The 22,670-nt window shown below is 37.8% G+C and overlaps 1 protein-coding gene across 1 annotated transcript in view; it reads right to left on the bottom strand.

Moving 5' to 3' along the window:
• The window catches only part of Spata16 (spermatogenesis associated 16), a 228,680-nt gene that overhangs the window by 13,140 nt on the left and 192,870 nt on the right, over positions 1-22,670 (bottom strand). Inside the window, exons 7-9 of the mRNA XM_076868624.2 lie at positions 22,184-22,296; positions 14,910-15,074; positions 12,240-12,323 (exon numbers count right to left, since the gene is read on the bottom strand). Of these exons, the coding sequence (XP_076724739.2) occupies positions 12,240-12,323; positions 14,910-15,074; positions 22,184-22,296 (362 nt within the window). The remainder of the gene's footprint in view (positions 1-12,239; positions 12,324-14,909; positions 15,075-22,183; positions 22,297-22,670) is intronic.

Genomic DNA, 22,670 nt, shown 5'->3' with positions numbered 1-22,670 from the left:
TAAAAGAGGTGTGCTTAGTTTTGGAGGCAAGGCCAAGTACAGGTGGGAAATGGGTGATTGGCAGATGTAGCTGCTGAAATGTTTAATGAATACTACATTTTGGGTCTTGATTGTCTCCCCAGAGGCCTAATGTGTTGAAGCCTTAGTCACCAGCCTGTGGTACCATTGGGAGGTGACAGAACTTTAAGTAGGGGCCTTGTGAAAGGAAGTTAGATTATTGGGAGCACACCCTTGGAAGGGACACTGAGACTCCAGCCTCTTCCTTTGCTTTCCAGAAGCTATGAGGTGAGTAACACGGGCCTTCTCTGCTGTGCACTCCTACCAAGATAAACTGTGCTACCACAGGCTCAAAGCAAGAGGGCCAAGCCACCAGGGACTAAAAGTTGTCAAACTAAGCCAAAATAAATGTTTTCCCTTATTGATCACCTCAAGTATTTTGTCACAATGTTGGAAAGCTGACTGACACAACAAAAGTACTCCATACTTTCCCCTTCTGGTCAAGGGACAAGGAGATAGGCATAAGTGGTAACTGCAACTCATCATCTAGATTTGCAGCATTTCACTGTGGTAGGGAGTTGGATGGAACTCAGGCTTTTGACTTTCTCTACTCCTCAGGCTACAGTTGGCTTTGCTGTGTGTAACACTGAAGGATGGGGTCCTCCTCTTCAGGTCTGCATGCCCCAAGGCTCAATCATTACATTCTGCCAGAGATTTTTGAAGGCTTCTCCACTAGAGGGGGCTGTCCTGGATACCCATTGGCACAGACTCAGTTTATCCTGAGAATTGTGATGATTTATCCCAGGAGACTAGCATCGTTCAGCTCTTTGGGCCTTGTCTCCCTTCCTGCCTGCCTGCAGTTTTTCCTCCCTCCCCAGCATGGTCAGCAATATGAGCACTTAGGCTTCCCTACTTGAGCTGCGTTATGCCATGGACAGAACTGCTCAGAGCACACACTGTAAAGGAATTTGGGGATATGCTAATGAGGAAGCCCATAACCAGAAGCTGGAAGATTCACAATCAAATTGCAATAAATCTGCGGAGACTCCTTAAAGAACAAGACACACAGGAAAAGCCTGATTGCCGGAAAAACTGCTTTGCAAATGAATGGTACGACTGCTGAATCTCTGAAAAGACAGCAGTACTCTCAGAAGGACTAACCCAACCACATATTTGTCAGCCCAAATGACTGGCCGGTGAATGATAGTGCCGTGTGTGCAGTCTCTCTCTGAAGAGTTTCTGGAAGGGTTCAGGTTTGAATGTGGAGGGAGAAAATAAATAAAATGTTCCCATTTGCTTTCGTCTCTTCTTCCTCAACCTGACTGCCCCTGCCCCATTCCCCAAATTTATATGCTCCCCTGTTTGTTTGCCTGTGTCAACAGTCCTGAGTGGAGCAAAGGTGCTAAGTGACATATGACTCGAAATAACCAAATTAGTGTATCAGTGAATGTCATTTCTGTATGATGACAATGCGTATGATTTATAAGTTAAAGATCTGAGATTAAAAGGAACACAAAAAGGTAAATAATTTCGAATGCATTCACATGGATGACTTAAAGATACCCACTTACACCGTGTCAGTAGGATTCATTGATGTATGTCATAATCCTAGGTGAAATTTCAAAGTAGCATTTCTCTTCATAAAAACTCACAGGCTCCGTGATCATATTGCAGAGCATTTCTCTCATTACTTTTAAAATAACAAAGTTTATTTTTCCTCATTTACTCTCAAATCAGTGATCCAGAGGCATAGTAGAACAAGACAATATGTTTTACCAGGTTAAATGCTGATCTTCTCAGTGAGACACTTGAGTTTTGTAAATGAAGAACAAGGAACTTTGCCTTTTGATTGCAGAGAGTTGCTTACTGTTTGATTCTTGGTGGGGAGAAAGAGGAGTGTTCCAACTTAACAGCTGGAATGAGGATTTTTTTTCGAGACCCCCCCCCCATTTCTATTTATCTTCAGACCTAGTTCCTAAGACTTGAGGTGTATCAGGATTCAATGGTGAGTAATACAAAATTGTTGAATCTGAAAGTGGAACAGGTATCAACACCTTACATTTCTCAGGAGGCTGTGGCTTGCTTGAGGGCGCCTGAGTGGGAGCTGAATTAAAGGTCAAGGATTTGCAGATTTAAGCTTGGTATTCTTTCTGGCTATAAATGCAAAATAAAGGAACAGAGAAGCAGGATCCTATACAAGTGGGTTATAAGGATAAACTAAACCAAAAATTCCTCAGTGACTTCTTTGGCTTGGATTGAAAAACTTTATTTTGAGAATTGATTATAAAGTGGGTTAGTTCATGGCCAAACTTCAGTTTGGCTGGAGGTCACTTTAGTTTGCCACTTGGACTCATACTAGAATGTTCAGCCATCATACAGTGCTTGACACTCAATTTTTCAGGCAGCACAAATCTTGGGCTTCTATCAAAGAAAGATTATGCTTCAAAATCATATCAAGTCTTGGCTCTGAGAGTTACTGGCTGTGTGACTTTAGGAAAACTGCTAAACTTCTCTGTTTAATACATTTATAATTTTAGTGAATTTATAAATGTGTAGTGAAAAGGAGACTGTTGTTATATATTAAGAGTTCAGTAAATATTAACTCTTATTGTTAAATTTTGGTGGTCTGGCTTTCAACGGACCCATTCATTCAGAGCTGATAAAGGGCTTGAGAATCTTCTAGTCCAATACTCTTATTTTACAGATAAGAACACTGAGGCCCAGAGGAAGGAAGTGACATCTGACCTGATTTATTACAGACCTAATTTGTCTACTAATTTCTGGTTCAGAGTGTTGTTTGTTTGTTTTACAGTTTTAGCCTCTTTCACTAAATAAGCTTTTGCTGTTGTTCTGAATAGAAGACAGAATCTGACCACTTCTCACCTGCAGGGCCACCAGCAGGGTTTAAGGTTCAAGCCACCCTGAGCACTCCCCCGGATCACTGCAATGACATACTTACTAGTGTCCCTGCTTTTACCCTTGCCCCATTCAATTGATTTCTAACTCTCCACTTGGCATCTTAGAGTGCTGAGGTTTTTGTTTGGTTTTGCAAAGTATTGTGTCACCATATTCCTCTTTCATTACTCTCCAGTCACCCTGTCCTCTTTGCTGTTCCTTGCACATGTCCAGCATACTCAACCAGGGGTTTGCATATGCTCTTTCCTCTTTTGGAATGATCTCCCCCAGATATTTGCATGATTTTCTCCTCCACTTGGCCCTTTTCATTTTCCTATTATGCTTCCCCCCCCCATAGAATTTATTACTTTATCACATATTCTCTATTTCTCTTAGGTCCTGTATTGCCTACTTCAATAGGAAACAAACACTGCAATAGCATTGCTGTTACATGGCTGCATCTCCAATGTCTAGGACAGAGTCTGCTGCAGGAGAGAAGCCCAGTAAATTTTGGGTGAACCCATGCAGGAGCAGTGTGGGATCTGTGGGATGCAAAAGGGTGTGCTTCCTAGGGACTTTTGTTATAGACTCAAACAATGAAAAGTATGATACATTTAATTAAATATGCTATGACATGGGATTTTTCTGACATAAGAAAATGAACCTATGTACCTCCCCCCCTTTTTAAACATATTTTTTAGTTGTAGTTGGGCACAATATCTTTATTTATTTTTATATGGTGCTGACGGTCGAACTCAGTACCTCACACATGCGAGACGGGCGCTCTACCAATGAGCTACAGCTCCAGCCCCTTTCCTCGTTTTTTTTTTTTTTTTTTTTTTTTACTACAACTTACCTAATTTTATGTCTATGTAGCTAAACCAACATAAGTTATCTATCTTGAGTTATTTAGTACAAATGGAATACTTTGCAAAGCCAAACCAAACCAAAACAATCATTCTGATGAATCAGGGGGAAAAATGACAGTTTTCATTCCCTTTCTTTTTGGGTTCTTAGAGAAACTTCAAAGAAAACAACAACAACAAAAATGTAGACAGGAGGTCAGCTCTCATGAATCAGATTTCATCTTGATAGGTTTTTTATAGACATATAACAAACTGGAGCCCAGAAAATTGTGTTGGGTAATGGAGATTCTGACAGACCCTTTAACTATGTGGAACTAGGAGCTTCTGCTATAATTCTGCTGCTTCAGATGAAAATTTCAAGTGTTTTCATTAGGTACAACAGCTGTTTCTATTACAGATAACAGATCTCAGAGGTGGTGATGTTGATATCAACTTCTAGTGAGATCAGAACACAGTGTAGCTTGTACAATTAGGTTTTTTTTTTTTAATTATTTTTTTTTCCTGCACACGCAAATTAACTCTGTAGCAGTAAAAGGAAATTACTTACTTGCTACCGGAATTGTCTGAAAGTGATACGATCATCCTTTGTGGAGTCACATTAACCAAATTAAAAGCCCTTGGGAAAAATTTGGCACCCTGTTCCTTCCCATTCACATCTTCCTAAAGACCTCTCAGGAGCTTCCATTTAGAAAGCTATGATCATTACCAGGTCTTTTAATTTGGAAAGACTGGCTGCTCACCAGTGAGTCTTTCTAGACACTCAGTGGTTGGGTGCAGTGGCTGTGTTGTGTCACAATCTTCGAGGCCTGGGATGCCTTGACTTTACCATCTTCCCAACTTCTACTTGCTTGAAGGTATTTTTCCAGCTGGGGTCACAGAGCCATTCTGCTACTCTACATTGTCTTGAAGATGGTTGCCATTATTTCATTCTCTCACTGAATGCGCATGTCACCTTTTCACTGATAGAAGAATATATTCCCCAGTAGTTTGAATCCAGGCTGGTCTGTGACTGCTCTGACCAATAGAATATGGTGGAGCTGCTCTGCCAGTTCTGGGACTAGCCTTTAAGAGGACTGATAGTTTTTACTTCCCATCTCTGGAAATAGTTCCTTTTGGAACCCAGCTGCAATGCTGTTTAAAGCCTAATTCATGTGGAGAGATCAAACTTAGGCATTCCAGTCAGCTGCCTCAGCTGATAAGTGCCAAGTGTCAGCTGTGTGAGCAGCCATTTTGGAGTGCAGACCATTCTTACCTTCACAGGACTCTAACCCACGCACAGAAGCCACTAGATTGAACTGTCAGAGAGTAATTGCAAGAGCTACCTAGTGGTATTGTCAACATAGAGGTCTGATAATATCAAATTGTTGGAAAAGTTTATTTCGGGCTCATGATTTCAAAGGTCTCAGTTCATAGATGGCTGGCTTCATTGCTTGGAGCCCAAGGTAAGGCATAATAGCATGGGGGAAGAGTCCAGCAGAGGAAAGCTGCTCAGCTCAAGAACAATCAAGAAGCAGAGAGAGAGGAAAGACCACAGGGAAGATGCGTCCTTTCAGGGTATGTCCCCTTGCTTCCTCCTCCAGCCAGACCCCACCTACTTATGGTTAGCAACGCAGACCATTCACGCGAGGATGGACTGATTATCAAGTTATAGCTTTCACAATCCAATCATTTCATTAACATTTTTTTGTGTTAATATAGGAGCTTTTGGGGGACACCTCTTATCCAAACGGTGACAGGGTGGTTTGTTAAGCAGTAATAGATAACTAAATTAGGGACAAAATGAGAAACCACAGGCTAAGCATTCCTATGAACAAGGGTATCAAAAACGCTAGCTTAGAGTGAGCTGGAATAAGTAGTTGTCTACAGGATACAGATAGATGTTGGACTCTTCCACCTTTGTGGCTGGTCTCTGCAATGTAATAATTGGACTCTTGCCCCATCATCACTTGGATTCGTAAATGTAAATATCAACTTACTAATGCAAATATTTCTGGGAAGGATAATGCTCTAAATCCGAGTATAGCTAAGTTATTCTGCATAGGGCCAGATAGTAAATATATCAGACTTTGTGATCTGTAACAGTGGTTGTGGCAACTAGTCAACTTAGCTAAGTTGATGTAGACGATATGTAAATGATTGACATGGCTGTATGCAATAAACTTTACTGACAAAAGTAGGTTGTGTGTTAGATTTGACTTGCAGAGTGCTGTTTACTGACCCCATTTTATTTCATTTAAGAAATAATTTTTAAATTAACATATTTTTGATAAGGAATATTCTCAAAGAAATATTATATTATCATAATATATTTGGATAAGGAATTTTGATTTTTATTTTTCCCATATTCTTTATTGGTATATACAATACACAATAGTGGAATTCATGGATACATATTAATACATGTACATTATATAACAATATAATTTGGTCAATGTCATTCCCCAGCATTTTCCCATTTCCTCCTCTGGTCACTTTCCTCTACTGCTCTCCTTTCCATTTTTATGAGCTACCCAGACCCCCACCCTTTCTCTTCCTTTACTTCTCTAGCTTCTACATATGAAAGAAAACATCAACCCTTAACTTTATGAGTTTGGCTTATTTTGCTTAACATAATGCTCTCAAGTTCCATTTGTTTTCCTGCAAATAACATAATTTTATTTTATTTTTTTACGGCTAAATAAAACTCCATTTGTGTGTGTTTGTGTGTGTGTGTGTGTGTGTGTGTGTGTGTACATATTTTCTTTATCCATTAGGTTGATTCCATAATTTGGCTATTGTGAATTGTGTTGCTATAAACATGGTCATACATGTATCACTATAGTATGATGGCTTTAATTCTTTAGGATAGATACTGAGGAGTGGTACAGCTGGGTCATGTGGTGGTTCCATGCCTAGTCTTTGAGGAGCCTCCATATTGATTTCCATAGTGGTTATAGTAATTTACAGTTCCACCAAGAGTGTAAAAGTTTTCCTTTCCAGAATTTTTTATGGTTTGTATTCTTGATTACTGCCATTTCTGACTGATATGAAATGAAATCTCAGTGTAGTTTTGACTTGTATTTACCTAATTGCTAAAGATGTTGAACTTTTAAAATACATTTGTTGGCTGTTTGTATTTCTTATTTTGAGAGGTGTCTGCTTAGTTAATTTGCCTATTTATTGATTGGGTTGTTTGTTTTTTTTGGTGGTAAGTTGTTTGAGTTCTTTGAACATTCTGATATTTATTCTGTGTCAGAAGATAATATGGTTTACATATTAGTTGTCCCCTCAAAGCTCTTATATAAAGCTCATGAAAGAAGGTTTAGAGGTGAAATCATTGGGTTATGAGAGCCTTAATTCAATCAGTGTTTTAATTCCCTGATAAGGATTAACTTAGTGATGACTGTAGCCTGGTAGGGTATGGCTGGAGGAGGTGGGTCATTGGGGTGTGCCTTTGGGGTAAATATATTTTTTGAGCTGAGCTTAGTTAGTGTCTGTCTGCTTCCTGGGGTGATGTCTTGAGCTTCTTTACTCTACTACACTTTCCTGCCATGATGTTCTGCCTCACCTCAAGCCCTGAGGAATGGAGCCAGTTGTCTATGGACTGAGACCTCTGAACCATGAGCCCTGAAGTAAACTTTTGCTCCTCTAGTTGTTTCTATCGGGACTGTTGGTCACAGCAGTGAAAAAGCTGAGCAAAACAGAAGAGTAGTTAGCAAAGATTTTCTTGCATTCTGTAGGTTCTCCACATTCTTTTTTTTTTTAAATATATTTTTAGTTGTATGTGGACACAATGCCTTTATTTTTATTTATTTATTTTTGTGTGGTGTTGAGGATGAACCCAGTGCCTCACCCACACTAGGCGAGCGCTCTACCACTGAGCCACAACCCCAGCCCCCTCTCCACATTCTCAATTGTTTTCTTTGCTGTAAACAAGCTTTTAAATTTGATGCTATCCCATCTATTAATCCTTGACACTATTTCCTGAGCTTTAGGAGTCTTGTTCAGGAAATCTTTGCCCTGTCTGTATGTTGGAATGTTAATCCTACATTTTTTTTTTATATAGGAGTGGCACAGTTTCCAGTCTAATTCCTAGGTCTTGGGTCCATTTGAGTTGATTTTTGTGTAGTATGAGGAACAGGGATCTAGTTGCTGACCCCATTTTAAACATTGTTTTTATGGTCCACAGAAACATTTGCTTACATTGCTTGACAACCCAGTCTTTAGCACTGGGTTTGTTTGACCTCTCACTTAATCCCTTTTACTAGCCCTTCTTAGTTCCCTTTGTAGGTTTCTCTTCCTATATTTGCAATGTACTCTTCAAAGCTTTCCTTTCTTTACTTTGTACACTCTTTCTCAGTAATATCATCCACTCAAATGATTTCACTTAATACCAATTGGCCAATGACTATTCAGTCTATTCAGTCTTTTTTTTTCCACTTTTTTCTTTTACTCTTTTTATCTAGAACTCTAGGCTTCTGTACATTCCCTTGGGTATCTTGCCAGACTTTTGTGCCTATTACTTCCCTGAGTCTCTCAACTCTGAATCCACTCTTCTGTGGTCTGCTCCGTGATGCTGGCACTCTGCAAACCCCATTTTTGCTTTGCTAACTCTTTGTTCTAGCAATTGTGGGCACTAGAGGAGGAATAAAGTACTTTCCCATTTATTGATTGGATTTTTTTTTTTTTTTTTGGTGCTTATCTTGTTGAGCTCTTTATATATCCTAGAGATTAGTGCTCTATCTGATACGTGAGGGGTAAAAATTTGCTCCCAGGATGTAGGCTTCCTGTTCACATCACAGATTATTTCTTTTGCTGAGAAAAAACTTTTTAGTTTGAATCCATCCCATTTGTTGATTCTTGGTTTTAATTCTTGTGCTATAGGCGTCTAATTAAGGAAGTTGGGGCCTAGCCCCATGTGATGAAGATTAGGGCCTACTTTTTCTTCTATTAGACACAGAGTCTCTGGTTTAATTCTTAGATCCTTGATCCATTTTAAGTTAACTTTTGTGCATGGTGAGACATAGGGATTCAATTTCATTTTGTTGCATATGGTTTTCCAGTTTTCCCAGCACCATTTGTTGAAGATGCTATCTTTTCTCCAGTGCATGCTTTTGGCACCTTTGTTTAATATAAAATAGTTGTAATTTTGTGGGTTAGTCTCTGTGTCCTCTAATCTGTACCATTGGTCTACCAGCCTGTTTTGGTGCCAATACTATGCTGTTTTTGTTACTATTGCTCTGTAGTACAGTTTAAGGGCTGGAGTAGTGATACTACCTGACACTTCTCAGAGAGGATATACAATCAACAACAAATGTATGAAAAAATTCTCATCATCTCTAGCAACCAGAGAAATGCAAATCAAAACTACTATAAGATACCATCTTACTCCAGTCAGAATGACAGCTATTATGAAGACAAACACCAACAAGTGTTGGCAAGAATGTAGGGAAAAAGGTACACTCATACATTGCTGGTGGGACTGCAAATTGGTGTAGCCAATTTGGAAAGCAGTATGGAGATTCCTTGGAAATCTGGGAATGGAACCACCATTTGACCCAGCTATTCCTCTTCTCGAACTATACCCAAAGGACCTAAAATCAGCATACTACAGAGACACAGACACATCAATGTTTATAGCAGGACAATTCACAATAGCTAAACTGTGGAGCCAATCTAGATGTCCTTCAGTGGATGAATGGATAAAAAAATGTGGCATTTATACACAATGGAATATTAATAAAATAATAAAATAAATTAATAAAATTATGGCATTTTCAGGTAAATGGATGGCATTAGAGAAGATTATGCTAAGTGAAATTAGCCAATCCCCCAAAAACAAATGCTGAATATTTTTCTGATATAAGTGGGGTGACTCAAAGTGGGATAGGGAGGGAGAGCATGGGGGAAAGATTATTTCTAGATAGGGAAGAGGGGTGGGAGGGAGAGGGAGAGGGAAGGGGAATAGCAAGGATGGTGGAATGTGAGGGTCATCATTATACAAAATATATGTATGAAGATTTGAATTTGGTGTCCACATACCTTATATACAGAGATAAGAAAAACTGTGGTATATATGTGTATTAGGAATTGTAATGCAAAAAAGAGTACATGTATAATGGCATAATTTACTTTATATACAGAGTTATGAAAAATTGCGCTGTATATGGGTAATAATGAGTATAATGCATTCCACTATTGTCATGTATTTAAAAAATAAATTAAAAAAAGAACTTTCCCCTCTCCTCTGCTTCTTGTTTACTTTTGTCTGCTTGGGGGTTCCTGTAAGCATCTCTTGACCAAACCTTCAATCCAGAAACACACATTATTTTCTGGAGTAGCAGGGGAATGTAGTTTTCCTTGAAGTAGCAGAATTACCCCATTACCACTTCCCTCCCTGTCACTCTCCACAAGTTAGACTTTCTGGGAGGTCTGGGTTCCAGCTCCTCAGGACCTCTCCTTTGAGCTGAGTGACACCAGGAGGAGCTGAGCAGGGTCTTCTAATAGAGGTCTGAGTTTTGGCTCAGTAGGATCCCTGTTCCAAATTTCTAAGTTGTAGTCATTCCAATCCCTTCCCTGGTTCCCCAGCCCTGAGGGATGGTGGTTGCTTTCTTTAATTGCTTCTATGAAAACTTACTATTCTACTTTGCTTTTTCAGTTACCTAATTAATAGTTTCATAGTTAGTTAACCATTCTTCATATTAAATTATTCAAATATTTAGTATGGTTTCTGTCTCCTGACTGGACTCTAAAGGAATTTATATTCTCAGCCAAAAGTTGTACCCAAGACAATTTCCTTCCTTAGTAAATGGCATTAACAAACCTTATCCCCGGCCTAATTGCTAGGCATCCTTCTTAACCTTGGGTATTTTATCAATTCCAGCATCCCAGCAGTGAACAAGGCCTACAGCTTTGGCTTCCTGAATATTTTTTGTTTGTCTGCTTCTCTCCTCTTCGCCCACTGCCTTCAACCAAGCCACCACCAAACCTCCCCTGGATGACCCTCATCTCTAATAACTCTCCTCCACACATTTCTGAAGTCCCTCAAACTATTCTCACCACAGCTCTACAGTTGTCCTCAATCCATTTTCTAGATAAATATACTTGGAAACATTCCACATCCTTAGCTCAATTTATAAGACCTGGGACGTGACTTCAGTTGCCACTGTGCTTCTTTTTGAAATATCTTCTTTACTTTAGTCTTTTGTCAGCTTTGTGACATGCCACACTTTCTTTGTGCTCTTGGAGCAAGCTGCTCCCTCTGGAAATCTCACCCTTTACCTGGTGAGATGACTACGAGACATCCTTGAAATACTGTATACACATCACCTTCTTGGAGATGGATTTTTCTGATCTCCCAGGTCAGGCTGTTCTCCTGCTATCTGTTGCCACAGGTCCCTGAATATCTCCTTTTTCCTGTAATACCCAATAAACATATAAGTAGCTGTCTAGATGGCATGGCCCATCCTTATGGGTAGGGGCCATGTCTGTTTTTCTTAACCCAATATCCCTAATACCTAGGGTGCTTTCCAGCACAGTAGATAGGAAACACATATTTGCTCAGTTCTGTTGATTTATGTTTTATATGTATCTTAGCACAAATAAGTTGATTTCAGGAGACATGTACTTCCTTAGATGTACCAGAGTCCCTCAGGGATGTTGGCTACCTCTTCAATGAAGGCTTCTTTGTTCTGCTCTTTCCACATCTCCTGACACCAGTCTCCCTTTCTGGGTTCTGACAGCGATGGGAGGAGACTGGGGAGCAAACTGTCATAAGTTACTACCTGGAGCTGGACTGGAGACCTAACACTACAGTCGCTTACAGTTTTCTCTGTCCTCCTTTAGTGTCGCACAACTCTCCCAAGTACTGGAACCAGGTGCAACTCTGCTTGTTGCATTTGAGCTCCAGTGGCCAAGGAAGGAATGTTCCTCCACTTCTAACCACCAACATGTTACTCACCATTCTAGGAAATGTAGCCCTTCTTTCTTAAAAAAAAATGTTTAGTTGTAGATGGACTCATTACCTTTATTTTATTTACTTACGTGGTGCTAAGGATCGAACCCAGTGCCTTACACTACCACTGGGTAATGTGCTCTACCACTGAGCTATAACCCCAGCCCCGCCATTATTTCTCAAGTGACAGAAACTGGGGAAAACAGTTGGGGAATGGACTCCAATACTGATGAAAAGGCTTTAAAGATTTCTCATAACCAATATTGGAGAAGCAGACACTTTCAAACAATATGAAAATGAGCAGAATCACGAAAACATATGACCAGTCTGTTGGAAAGGAAGCTGACCCGAGGGAACAGATTAAATAAATCCATATTTGATTTTGGTTTTGTCTCAGGGAGAGAGCTGCATTTACTTAAAGAGGAAAACAGAATATAAACTAAAGAACTTTCCTTTTTCCTTTCTTTTTATCTTCTAAACAGATTTGACCCAAGATGGACATTTTCCTTGAGAATAATATATCTTTTTCCTTCAGCTCAAAGTTTTACCTTTTGGATTGTATTCCACACACGTTCTTTATCGCTTCTTCTTCCTTCAAGGGTGTCCATAGCATCTGCCATTAGCGACTGCAGCTGTGGCACCAAGATAAAAATTATCAGTGTGGAATTCACACAGAAATAACTTCTCTAAATACACAGATTAAAACCTAATTAAAAAATCATTTGTACGCTGATGATTTTATTACTCATCTTTCCCACAATGAACACTGCCACCTCATCTTTGCTTCAGTCATTACTGAGTATTATTGCAGACATAAAATATTGAAACAATGAAAAGATTCTTCTTGAAAATTTGTAGAAAACGTATAGGTTTTAATGTAGTAAATGTTGATGTTTTGTTAAAAACAGATTTGGGTTGTAAAGAATGAAGGCAGTAGTTAATTCTCCCAGGAAATGGCATGTAGTACATGAATGCATTTGAGTGTTTTCTCCTGAGGCTAATGTATCATAATTCTAGGCATCACGCAAAAGCTCACCAGAGGACAATACTAAGATTGTGCTGTTTTATTGCCTCTTAAAGAATCTAGCTCATTTAGGTTCTTTCATGTTCTTTTCTTTGTTAAAAATTTGAAATAACCAAGTCTTTTTTTTTTCTTTCTTTTTTTTAGATGCCAAAGGCAAGTTTTAAACATGTTACACTTTGCCCAGAAGAGGTACCTGGAATATTCCACTTGCAAACAATCCTGTACACACGATGCGTATGTGGCTGCAAAATTAAAGCTTCATCAAGCCTTGTGATATTCATAGTTTTAAAAAAAATTCTCTAAAAAAAGAACAGATACCGGTTCAGTTCACTGTGGCCTCACACGGTATGAACCCTTCGATAATCTCTCTGCGCTTTGGATATTGCAAAGCTTGCGTAGGAGGGCAGAGTTGAGTCATTCAAATATCTTCTGTTGAGCAGTCACTGTTGATATAGCACTGTACAAGGTATTACTAGGATCTATTTTCTAAGTTAACCCATACTTGGAAGTTGAAAAGTGAAATCTATTACTGAAGGTGATGAGATCTTGCAAGATACATACTTTTCAAATGTCTGGCTTGCACATATATATCCATATATATCTAATTTTTTTCTTTGTGAGCATATAAATTATAAAAATATCCCATGAAATTCCATTTCCCAAGGTTTCAGATACTGAAAAATTGCATATTAGGAAGGGATGTCAATAACACTAGTTTGGTGCTCTATGTATATTTTGAAAAATAAGTATTTCCAGCAGGAAAATAGCATCCCCCCCCCAAAAAAAAATAGATGTTTGGTTAAGAAGACTTAAGTGCAGTGAACTCCCCTGTATTTTTCATTTAAATCTTGAATGTGCTTTTCAGGAAGACAGGATCAACATTTTTCTGGCTTCCTAAATTAACATTTTCTTTGCTTTCTCTTATCTCAGAGGAGCATTAATCATGTAAAATTGGCTATAATATGCTCTTTGAAAGCTCCAAACTTACTGCACTCCTGAATGCCTTATAAATGGCAGGATAAACACTTACTTAGCCTTTTAGAAGGTGTTCTGCACACAACCTTAAAGGTTTAGAAAGTCTTATTGCCAGTTTTGACTTAGTAATTCTTTGATTAATAGATTTGCTTCATAGTTTTCATCTTTGGTATACACAGTTTTATTATTTGGCAAGGCAGACCATTTTATATACTTACTCTGAATATCAGTATTTATTTAATACACTCTAAACAGGTTTAGATGAACATTATAAATCCTGGCAGATCATTTCTTGGTTATATCTTTAAAAGCTCAAAAAGGGCAGGTTCTTTTAGTTATCTGAAGATTACAGGAAATCAGTTCGGGCTGTACTATGTGAAGTCAATTCAGGTCTATAATTAGTTTTAGCTACTCTCAATTAGATCTTCAAAGCAAAGAGCCCTTCCCTAGAACACGTTAGGATCTCTACATAGAGTATATTTTACCTTTCCTTGAATGGGCAGCTAACTGTTTAATAATTGTTTTTCAAACAGGGTGCTACAATTTCTAATATTAATTATGATTATAATACACACATCTATTTGAAAATTGTTTGTGACCTATTCCCTCAACTAGTTATGACTGGGTCTGTATAAGGCCAAAAGGTCTGGTTTTCTGAGTTAACTAGTAAACCCAGTTTAAAAAGCAGCTATTTTCACTAACTACATTTTTTCCCCAAATAAACAATGTTTTATTGATTTACATAAATGTACTAGTATGTGCTGTTTTGGTCCTTTCAATATTTGGTAGTACTAGAAGTGATTATGAAAATACCAAACACCATTTTGTGGTTGTTTTTCTATATATGTATCTCTTTTGTCCTCTCATTTTCCCTAGAAGAGAATCATATGTTTGTATATCTTGTTGTCTAAGAAACACTTCATTGAAATTAAAACAAAAAGCCTGATACACGGTATGAATAGTCAGTTCTTTTCTGTCTTTAATACATCACAAAGTTGTTGTTATGAAAAATGGAAACTAGTCCATGTGAGCAAAGAAAAACCAGACACTCACCCTACACTTTCCCAGTTTCTTCATTAAAATGCTTCATGAGAGATAGGGAGTTTGCCTTCAGGCTACATTTATTATCACAACTTCTTTTTTTTCCCCCAAGACCGTATCACTCTTCTGTTGGCTCAGGGCCTGGGAAAGCCTTAAACAAAGAAAAACAAATACTTACCAATTCCGCCTCCTGTTGACTGATGTCCTGTAGATAGGGAATGGTTGCTAGCTCTGCCATTGCTTGATTAATCACTTGGGACTGCTCCTTTACTCTCTGCAGCTGGCTGAGGAGGCTGGCGTACTGCAACTTCTCCATCACGCCGGAGCACGCACACATGCTCCCCTGGTCGCACAGTGAAGGGAAATGTTGTTGAACAAAACCACAGGAATAGACCTTTCCCTGGGCACCAAAGTCAGGGCTTGGTATAATACATTTACATTCTTTTGAAGCCACGGTTTCTAGTGTAAATCAATGTTTTCTTCTATCAGTTTAGAAAATTGCCTAAACATTTTTTTTTTAAGTAGGTGAATACACATAAATACTCTGCAGAACTGTCAAGATGAGTTTGCTGGTTGCCCTGCATTAGGGAGCTGGGCTGAGGGGAAAAGATGGACTGAAATTATACAGTTGCTCTCCTAGTGGTGATCTCATGAGACTGTGTCTAACTAGAGGAGGTGACTGTATCTGCATCACCATAGCATCAGAAGAGCTAAGAGTTGCTTACTATCTTATGTATGTAGAAACATTTGATGCAAGTTGAATTCTGTTTACTCCGATGGCTTACATTAAACCTCTGGCTCTGCCCTTCTCTTTGGTTCTTATTGGATGGCCTGCACTAGGTCCTGTCCCGTAGCAGTTCACCCTGCCCCTGAGGACCACTTCAACAACTGACATGAACCATCTCGAAGCAGTCTTGTCTACATTTGTAGATATCTCCCTCCACTCCCTACTATGAATCTATTGGTATTTTAAGCATTTTTAGGTAGGCAACTTAAAATAAGGAGATCCTCTTGTGTCTTTGCTACTGCTTTCCACAAAAGAGGAAACATTACCTTCTCTAAAAAGTTTAGTATAAATTGAGATGCTCAATAGGAGACTCAGAATTTATAAAATTCTCATGCTTGTCTTTCAGAAAAGGTACTTCTGATATTGGTGGTATATAAGGGTTAAAACAAAGGTCTTGGTTTCTGCTGTGTTTAGAGAGTACTGAGAAACAGAAATCACAGAAGGATTTAGTTTAGCAATTGTACTGCTCAGAAGAGGAAGACTGGGTGACCAGTGCCCCTTTATGGCAGGACTTCTCTTGGATCTCATGCACTAGAATCTTAGGCTTGATGTTAACTAGGCAGTTAACAGAGTCCTGGGCTTCATTCAGGGAATCACAGAATCTGGATATTTGACCCTAGAAATATGAATTACTTAGGTGTCTGCCCAGATTTTCAATTTTCAAAAGTTTGAGAACAAACCACCATCTTACAGCTTAGTATCTGATAAGGACTCTTTTAGTTGTTAAATACTTATGAAACAGAATTTTTTTCCAGGAATATGAGAAAGCAGACTTGTGATTTTTTTTAGACTTTCCTCTAAGGAGAAAAATTGCTAGCAACTAGCATTACTAAAGATCATCTGAACTTCAACTGGAAATTAGAAAGCAGTTCTTGTGAAATGCCATACTCATATTTTGATTGATAGCAACCTCTAGAAGCTGGCATTTTTTAGAACCTTGGAAATAAATGAAGGTTAGGCACCAATGCATTGTATTTGCTTTATTTCTCCCTAATATCTCTCTGTGCCATTCAAGTAATGTCCTATGTTTTCACTAATTTGTTCTTTTTGATTAATCATTTTTATGAAAATCTATAAACCAACAGGAGTGATGATTGCAAATGGTGAATTTGGGATCCGTTGCTTGAATTGATGAAATAGCTGGCTTACCATTCAGCTTAAACATGTAGCTAAACAATGGCCTTCTGTCAAGTAGAGGAAAGCAAGTTGGAGGAGAAACAGTTTTCTTTCTAAAGAAAAATTGCTTTCTTTGTCCTTCTTCAAAAGAAACAATGGGGCTAGTTGTAGGAAAGTGGTGTAGTGACTCAACTCCAAAGAGCAGAAACAACTGCAGCCTGCACGGGAACATAATCTATTAGTGTAATTTTCCAAAACATCAGGAAAATAAAAATAGTGGAAGGCAACAGTGCTTTGTTAGCTTGATTGTTAGATGCATAACAAAACAGGAAATGCTCCTTATGAATAAGATACTAGGGAAAGAATATCGTTGACTGCTAATAGTCACCCATCCTTCCCTTGTCCAAAAGGCAAATGCAATTTGGGTTATCAGAAAGCTTTAGATGAAAATTTTACCTATATAAGATGAGGGTTTTTCAAAGCCAAAGTGAAAAAGATGAAAATTAATACCTACTGTGAACAGAATGTTTTAATGCTGTTGCTTTAAGAAAATAAAGGAAATAATGAAAAATAAAGGAATTAGCTTAAACATCTAGTGCTAGTAAAGGCTAAATTTGAAGGGAGGTAGTCCTCCTAATGAGACTTCAGGAGTGATCAAAGGGTTCCTTAGCTTCTGGAGAGAGTGTAATAAAGTGGCCAAGACTGAAGCTAAAACCTCACATCGGTACAATGAAGGTTAGGTAAATAGCAAGTTCAAATGAAGGCTTCAGTCAGAGAATTGCCTAGATTTAATAGCAATTATGGATAAATGTTTGGCAAATAAGTGGCACTGTATAACGCTGCTGAAAAGCAGAGTCCAAGTATTTGGAATGTATTTCACTTGGCATAACACATAGAGATATTAATTGCAAAAAAAGAGGGGGGCGGGTAGAAACATATACAACTGTTCATTTCAAATGTGCATGTGTAAACATTTTTTATGCTTCACTTGGAGGAAATTAATGAGGTATTTAAAACATGGTTAGTTAGGTCATTCTCTTGGCAAGTCATCCTGTGAAGGGGGCTTCATGCATGGCAAGAGGTTTGATTTTAGCTCTGTAACATTTAGCCCAGGAAGCATAGTACATAAGGTTTGAAACTGACAGCAGCCAAATAAAATTAACGAATGGAAAAGCAGAGTGCCATGTGAAATGATTAGGATAAAAATCATTTCAAGGTTTCTGGTTGAATGGAGTTGATGTTCAGTAGAATTGGAAGTCACCAAAAAAAAAAAAAAAAAAAAGATGGAATACTGGCCATTATAACTCTTAAAATGACAAAAATCTTCCTTGTTTGACCACATGTTGTATGTGTAGTAGAGCAATCTGTGACGACAAAGAGACTCCTATCATAAGTATATAAAGGAAATCATGGAATCCACCCTCAGACCAGGAAAGCCCTTTGTCTTTTTCACCCACCTATGGCAAGAGGTGGAAATTCACGTTGCCTAGGAAACTTTTCACAATTAATTTTCTTAGTCTAATTTGTTCGTACATTTGAATGTTCATTTTTAAAACTAAACCCAGCCATGGAAGCATTTTCAAGTTGTCTTATGTATGGTTTGCCTCCCACAAGGATCAAACTATGATTTCAAAGAGATGGAATATGTCTTTAGTGAAAGAGTACTGGAATGATATTCTGAATATCTGATTTTGAGCCCTCGCTTCTAATCCCCTAGCTGTGTGAACATAACTATATTACTACTCTGAGTCAGTTTTCTCAAGGTAAAACAAAGGTAACAATGTCAAAATCCTGGGGGAAAGTTCTTTTCACATTAAAGGCCATTATAAATGTGCTTCTCCTAAACTCCATTCCTGAGTAGAGTCTTCTATTACTCTATTTTTCTACTATGTTTAGGTTAAAAAGTTTTCTTGATTATGACATGTTTCAGAGATTTAGAAGTAAGAGTGATTTGTTAGTTTTAGAATTTTTTTTACTCACTTTATATTTGATATGTTTCTATTGAAGGTAAATTGTTATTCATTTTTTATGCATCTTGAGGAGAAGAAAGACATGTATCCTTTATTTCAATGGAGAAAAATTAAAAATTGGAGCAACCAATTATAACCTATAATTTATTATATTGCCAAGTTAACATTCTTTCTAATTAAAGATACCAGGTAGATATTACAAACCTAAAATTTATAAGGTGATTAGATATTCAATGTGTTTAGGGAATAAATCATGAGAATTATGTGCATTGCCTAAGTATTACGGAGGAATTTGCATATTTACAATCATTTATGTGACTTAATAGAAAAGTGGTAATTCTTAAAAATGGTATAACTGATTCTGGTCATGGTATTATACCCAGGACTAGTATTATTTTCGAGTCTCCTGCAGTTATGAATGTTTTAATACATTATATTTTTCATATTCCAAATTATTTCCATTAAGGAACATTGTCAAAATGAATTAAAACCTCTTAAGATATAAGACACAAAATGCATTTCTTAGCTATTAGGCTTAGACGAAAATGTGGGTGTTCAAAATGGATGATTTATTACCTTAGTGGGCAAACAAAATCATGTCACAGTTACTAGTATCGAGGATAATTGAAAAATCTGAAATTCTTCAGGATAAATATAGAGACCAAGACATTGGTCTCTGTGCTCTGATGGAAATGTCTTGGATGATTGTCTCTATCCTACCAACATGTGTTGAGGCTGATAAGCCTTAGTGAAGCTGCAGTCCTGAATCTAGCCTGATGTGGGCATCCATGTCCTCCCAAGGCTGGAGAGGACACCTCTAATTGTGCTGTGTGGGCGGATCTAAGTAAGTGGAGGATCTATGGAAAGTGAGCTAAAGAAAATAATTCAAAAGTAACAGGACACTAGCACAATCTTCTTATTAGAAGAAGAATATGTAATTTCAAAGTACATAGCTTAAATAAAGAAAAACAAAGACCTATAAAAGAATACTTTTGTCAAGCAAATTAAAACCAATACAAATAATTAAAGCTTCTAAAATTCTTCATTCTATACAGAGTGCTTCAAAATGGGTTATGTACTTTTGGTCTTACAACTTTGAGCTTTGTAGATATAAGCCTATTTTATAAATAATCAAAAACAGCTCAGAGGCTAAGTGACTTGCCATAGGATTACATACCCAGAACATAGCCTTGGGCAAGAATCTTCCCAACAAGTATCACAAACTAGGGTAACAATACGGACAACACAATGTTTACACATTTGAATGGGATGGCATTTGGTATCTGACCAGAAACAAAGAACAACAACAACAACAACAACAAAAAAGACGCCCAGGATGAACTTATAAATACTATGGAGAGCTACTTGGGTCACAGTTAATGGTACCATGGAGAAATAATTTCTAGTCACCAGCTCATTACTTGCTTCATTAAGTTAGGTTACCTTTCCATTCAATTTTATTCAATCCTTCTTTGTAAAGCTATGGCTGGGCAAATATGAAACCTAGAGGCCAATATTTGGATATACTTATGTTCCCTGGAAACCTTCAGCCTCATTCATTTCAATTCCATTAAAACTCTTTGAGATGATCTTACAAAAATTATTACTTCTCATAGAAGCAAACACAGGCAAGTGGATGAAAATTCCTTGTAGTCAGCAGAGTGAATGGAGGCTGATTCTAAAGAAGACTGTTGTTAATTAGATATTAAGAATCCATTGATGATGGTGTTTAAATTGCCTTCAGGCACATGAATATACAATCATATACAAATCCCTCAGTGGTCAGAAATGACCTATGAAATGTGAGAAGAAAAGTAGCTGTGAATGTTGAGAAAGTATGGAAGGCTTGAACAGGCCCAGCCTGCTTTCACACCACCTGAACCAGCCACAAATGATGTTATCAGTTTCTGGACCAGTAACTAGGTAGGGTAGACACTGTCTCAAAAATTGAGGGCACAGACAACTTCCATGACACCCAGGTTCTGTCATGCTAGGCATGTACTTATAAGATCAAATAATGCTTCACGTTGGTGATTCTTGTTAGCAAAACTTCCACTGTGAGGACTCGATGACAGTGACATGTGGATTTCTAATTAGGATGGGGAGGTTGGTGTGTGTGTGTGTGTGTGTGTGTGTGTGTGTGTGTGTGTGTAGGAGGTTTTCATAAAGGGTGGATTGCAGAGTAGGGCCCCAAATTTGCAACACAGACTATGAAATTGTTAAAGACTGAAGGTTTGTGTCTCCTCCAAATTCATATGTTGAACATCTCAGTGTGAAGATGTTTGGAGATGAGGCCTCTGAGAGGTAATTAGACTTAGATAAGGTTATAACATTGGGGCTCTCATCAGTAACCGTAAAAGAAGGGACACCAGAGAGCTTGTTCTGCCTCTCTGATATGTGGGGATACAGTCAGAAGGCAGCTTTCTGAAAGCCAAATCTAGAGTCCTCATCAGAACTTGACCATGCTGGCACCTTGATCTTGGACTTCCAGCTTCCAAAATAGTGAGAAAATAAATCTCTGTTGTTTAAACCACCAAGCCTATGGCACTTTGTCAGTAGTCTGAGCCAACTAAGACAGAGATGAATTTCTTATTGGTAACAATGCAGGGGAGATACATGAGAGGAATATGTAGAGAAGAAGGAGCCTTATGGTAAAGAAATCAGTAAAAATGTGCTTTTATATTTGTAGTGCAGAGAATTACAAATCATGCAAATAGATTAGGCATTTTATAGCTTTTCTAAAATGCTGAATAATGTTACTGAGCAGATAAACTGCTGAACAGATGTTAAGTAGCTGTTTGTGATGACCCCCTTGATTCTCCCTGTAAGGTAAGAACATCAAATCAATGATGTAATATAAAAAATGTAATATAAAAGAAAATTCTTTAAAATTTCCAACTTACAGATCTTTTGAAAAATATTAAAAGAGGAGCAATCCATAGCCTTTATGGTGTGTTAATGAGTTGTTCTCTTTATGTACTTTCAGTACAATGACTAAAATTTTGTGAAAGAGAACTGCATAATTCAGGTCATATTTTGGGCTTTTCAAGTACAAAAAGCATATTTTCCCTGGATCTTAGAAAGAGATTAGATAACTTACCTTAAAGCTGTACAGAGATCAATTGCCAATGTTTAGAGTAGAATCCAATTCATCAGGAGGGTATGGAGGCACTAGCTTGAATAGCTTGGAATTCTTGCATAGTTAAGATGGTAATATGCTATAACTCAATAAGTGAAATAGGGAAAACATTGTGCTTGCTAAAATTTTGTTATTGATTCAAAATGAGAAATTCACTGCAACCTTGAATTAGCTATCAGGAAGGCATGAAGAAAAAGCTCTTTAAAGAGACACTAGTTTAATAAATACTAGAAATTGCAGAGTGTAGCATTGTAATAGGTTTTGCAATATAGTAGGAATAAAATCATTAGCTAAAATTTGTTTTGTTTTGCAGATGGGATTTTCTATGAATGTTTCTAAAATACCCCAGCATTTATAATATTTGCTCCATAAACTTTTTATACTTCTAGAATTCTCTAATAGTTGTTGATTGGACAAATAAAACTAACTTGTATACCTACATTCAATTGGGTGCCTCTAATAAAATCCAATATCGGCAAGATTCGCTTCCCCATCATCTCCATGTGTCTCACTGTGTCTTCTTTGGTCAGCAGACCGAAGGGAGTTTTATGTTCTAGAAATTGGAACAGTAAACTTTTATACTACTTCCCCAGACTTCCATTTCAAAATGCTTTCCTTAGCAAGCTATAAATAGATACCCAAATATTAATAGATATGAAATCTTTAGTATAGAAATAGTCCCATCTCTAGACCATATGTATAACAGCGAAAGATCTATGAGGAGAAAGGCAGAGGAGACACTGCCCTTTAGAAATTGTCATCTATTCATTTGGTTGTGTTTCTTGATTGAGAGATCTAAGAGACAGCCTATAACAATTTACCTGTCTCTGCAGAATATATTTTTCCTGAATTGTGAAAAAAAAATGTTGTCATAAATGTGTCTGATTCTTGTCTTGTTCCTCTCAGGTGTTATTCAAATGTGCAGAT

The sequence above is a fragment of the Callospermophilus lateralis genome, chromosome 10, assembly GCF_048772815.1.
Source record: "Callospermophilus lateralis isolate mCalLat2 chromosome 10, mCalLat2.hap1, whole genome shotgun sequence".
Taxonomy (NCBI): domain Eukaryota; kingdom Metazoa; phylum Chordata; class Mammalia; order Rodentia; family Sciuridae; genus Callospermophilus; species Callospermophilus lateralis.
This window is presented reverse-complemented; position numbering and strand designations above follow the sequence as displayed.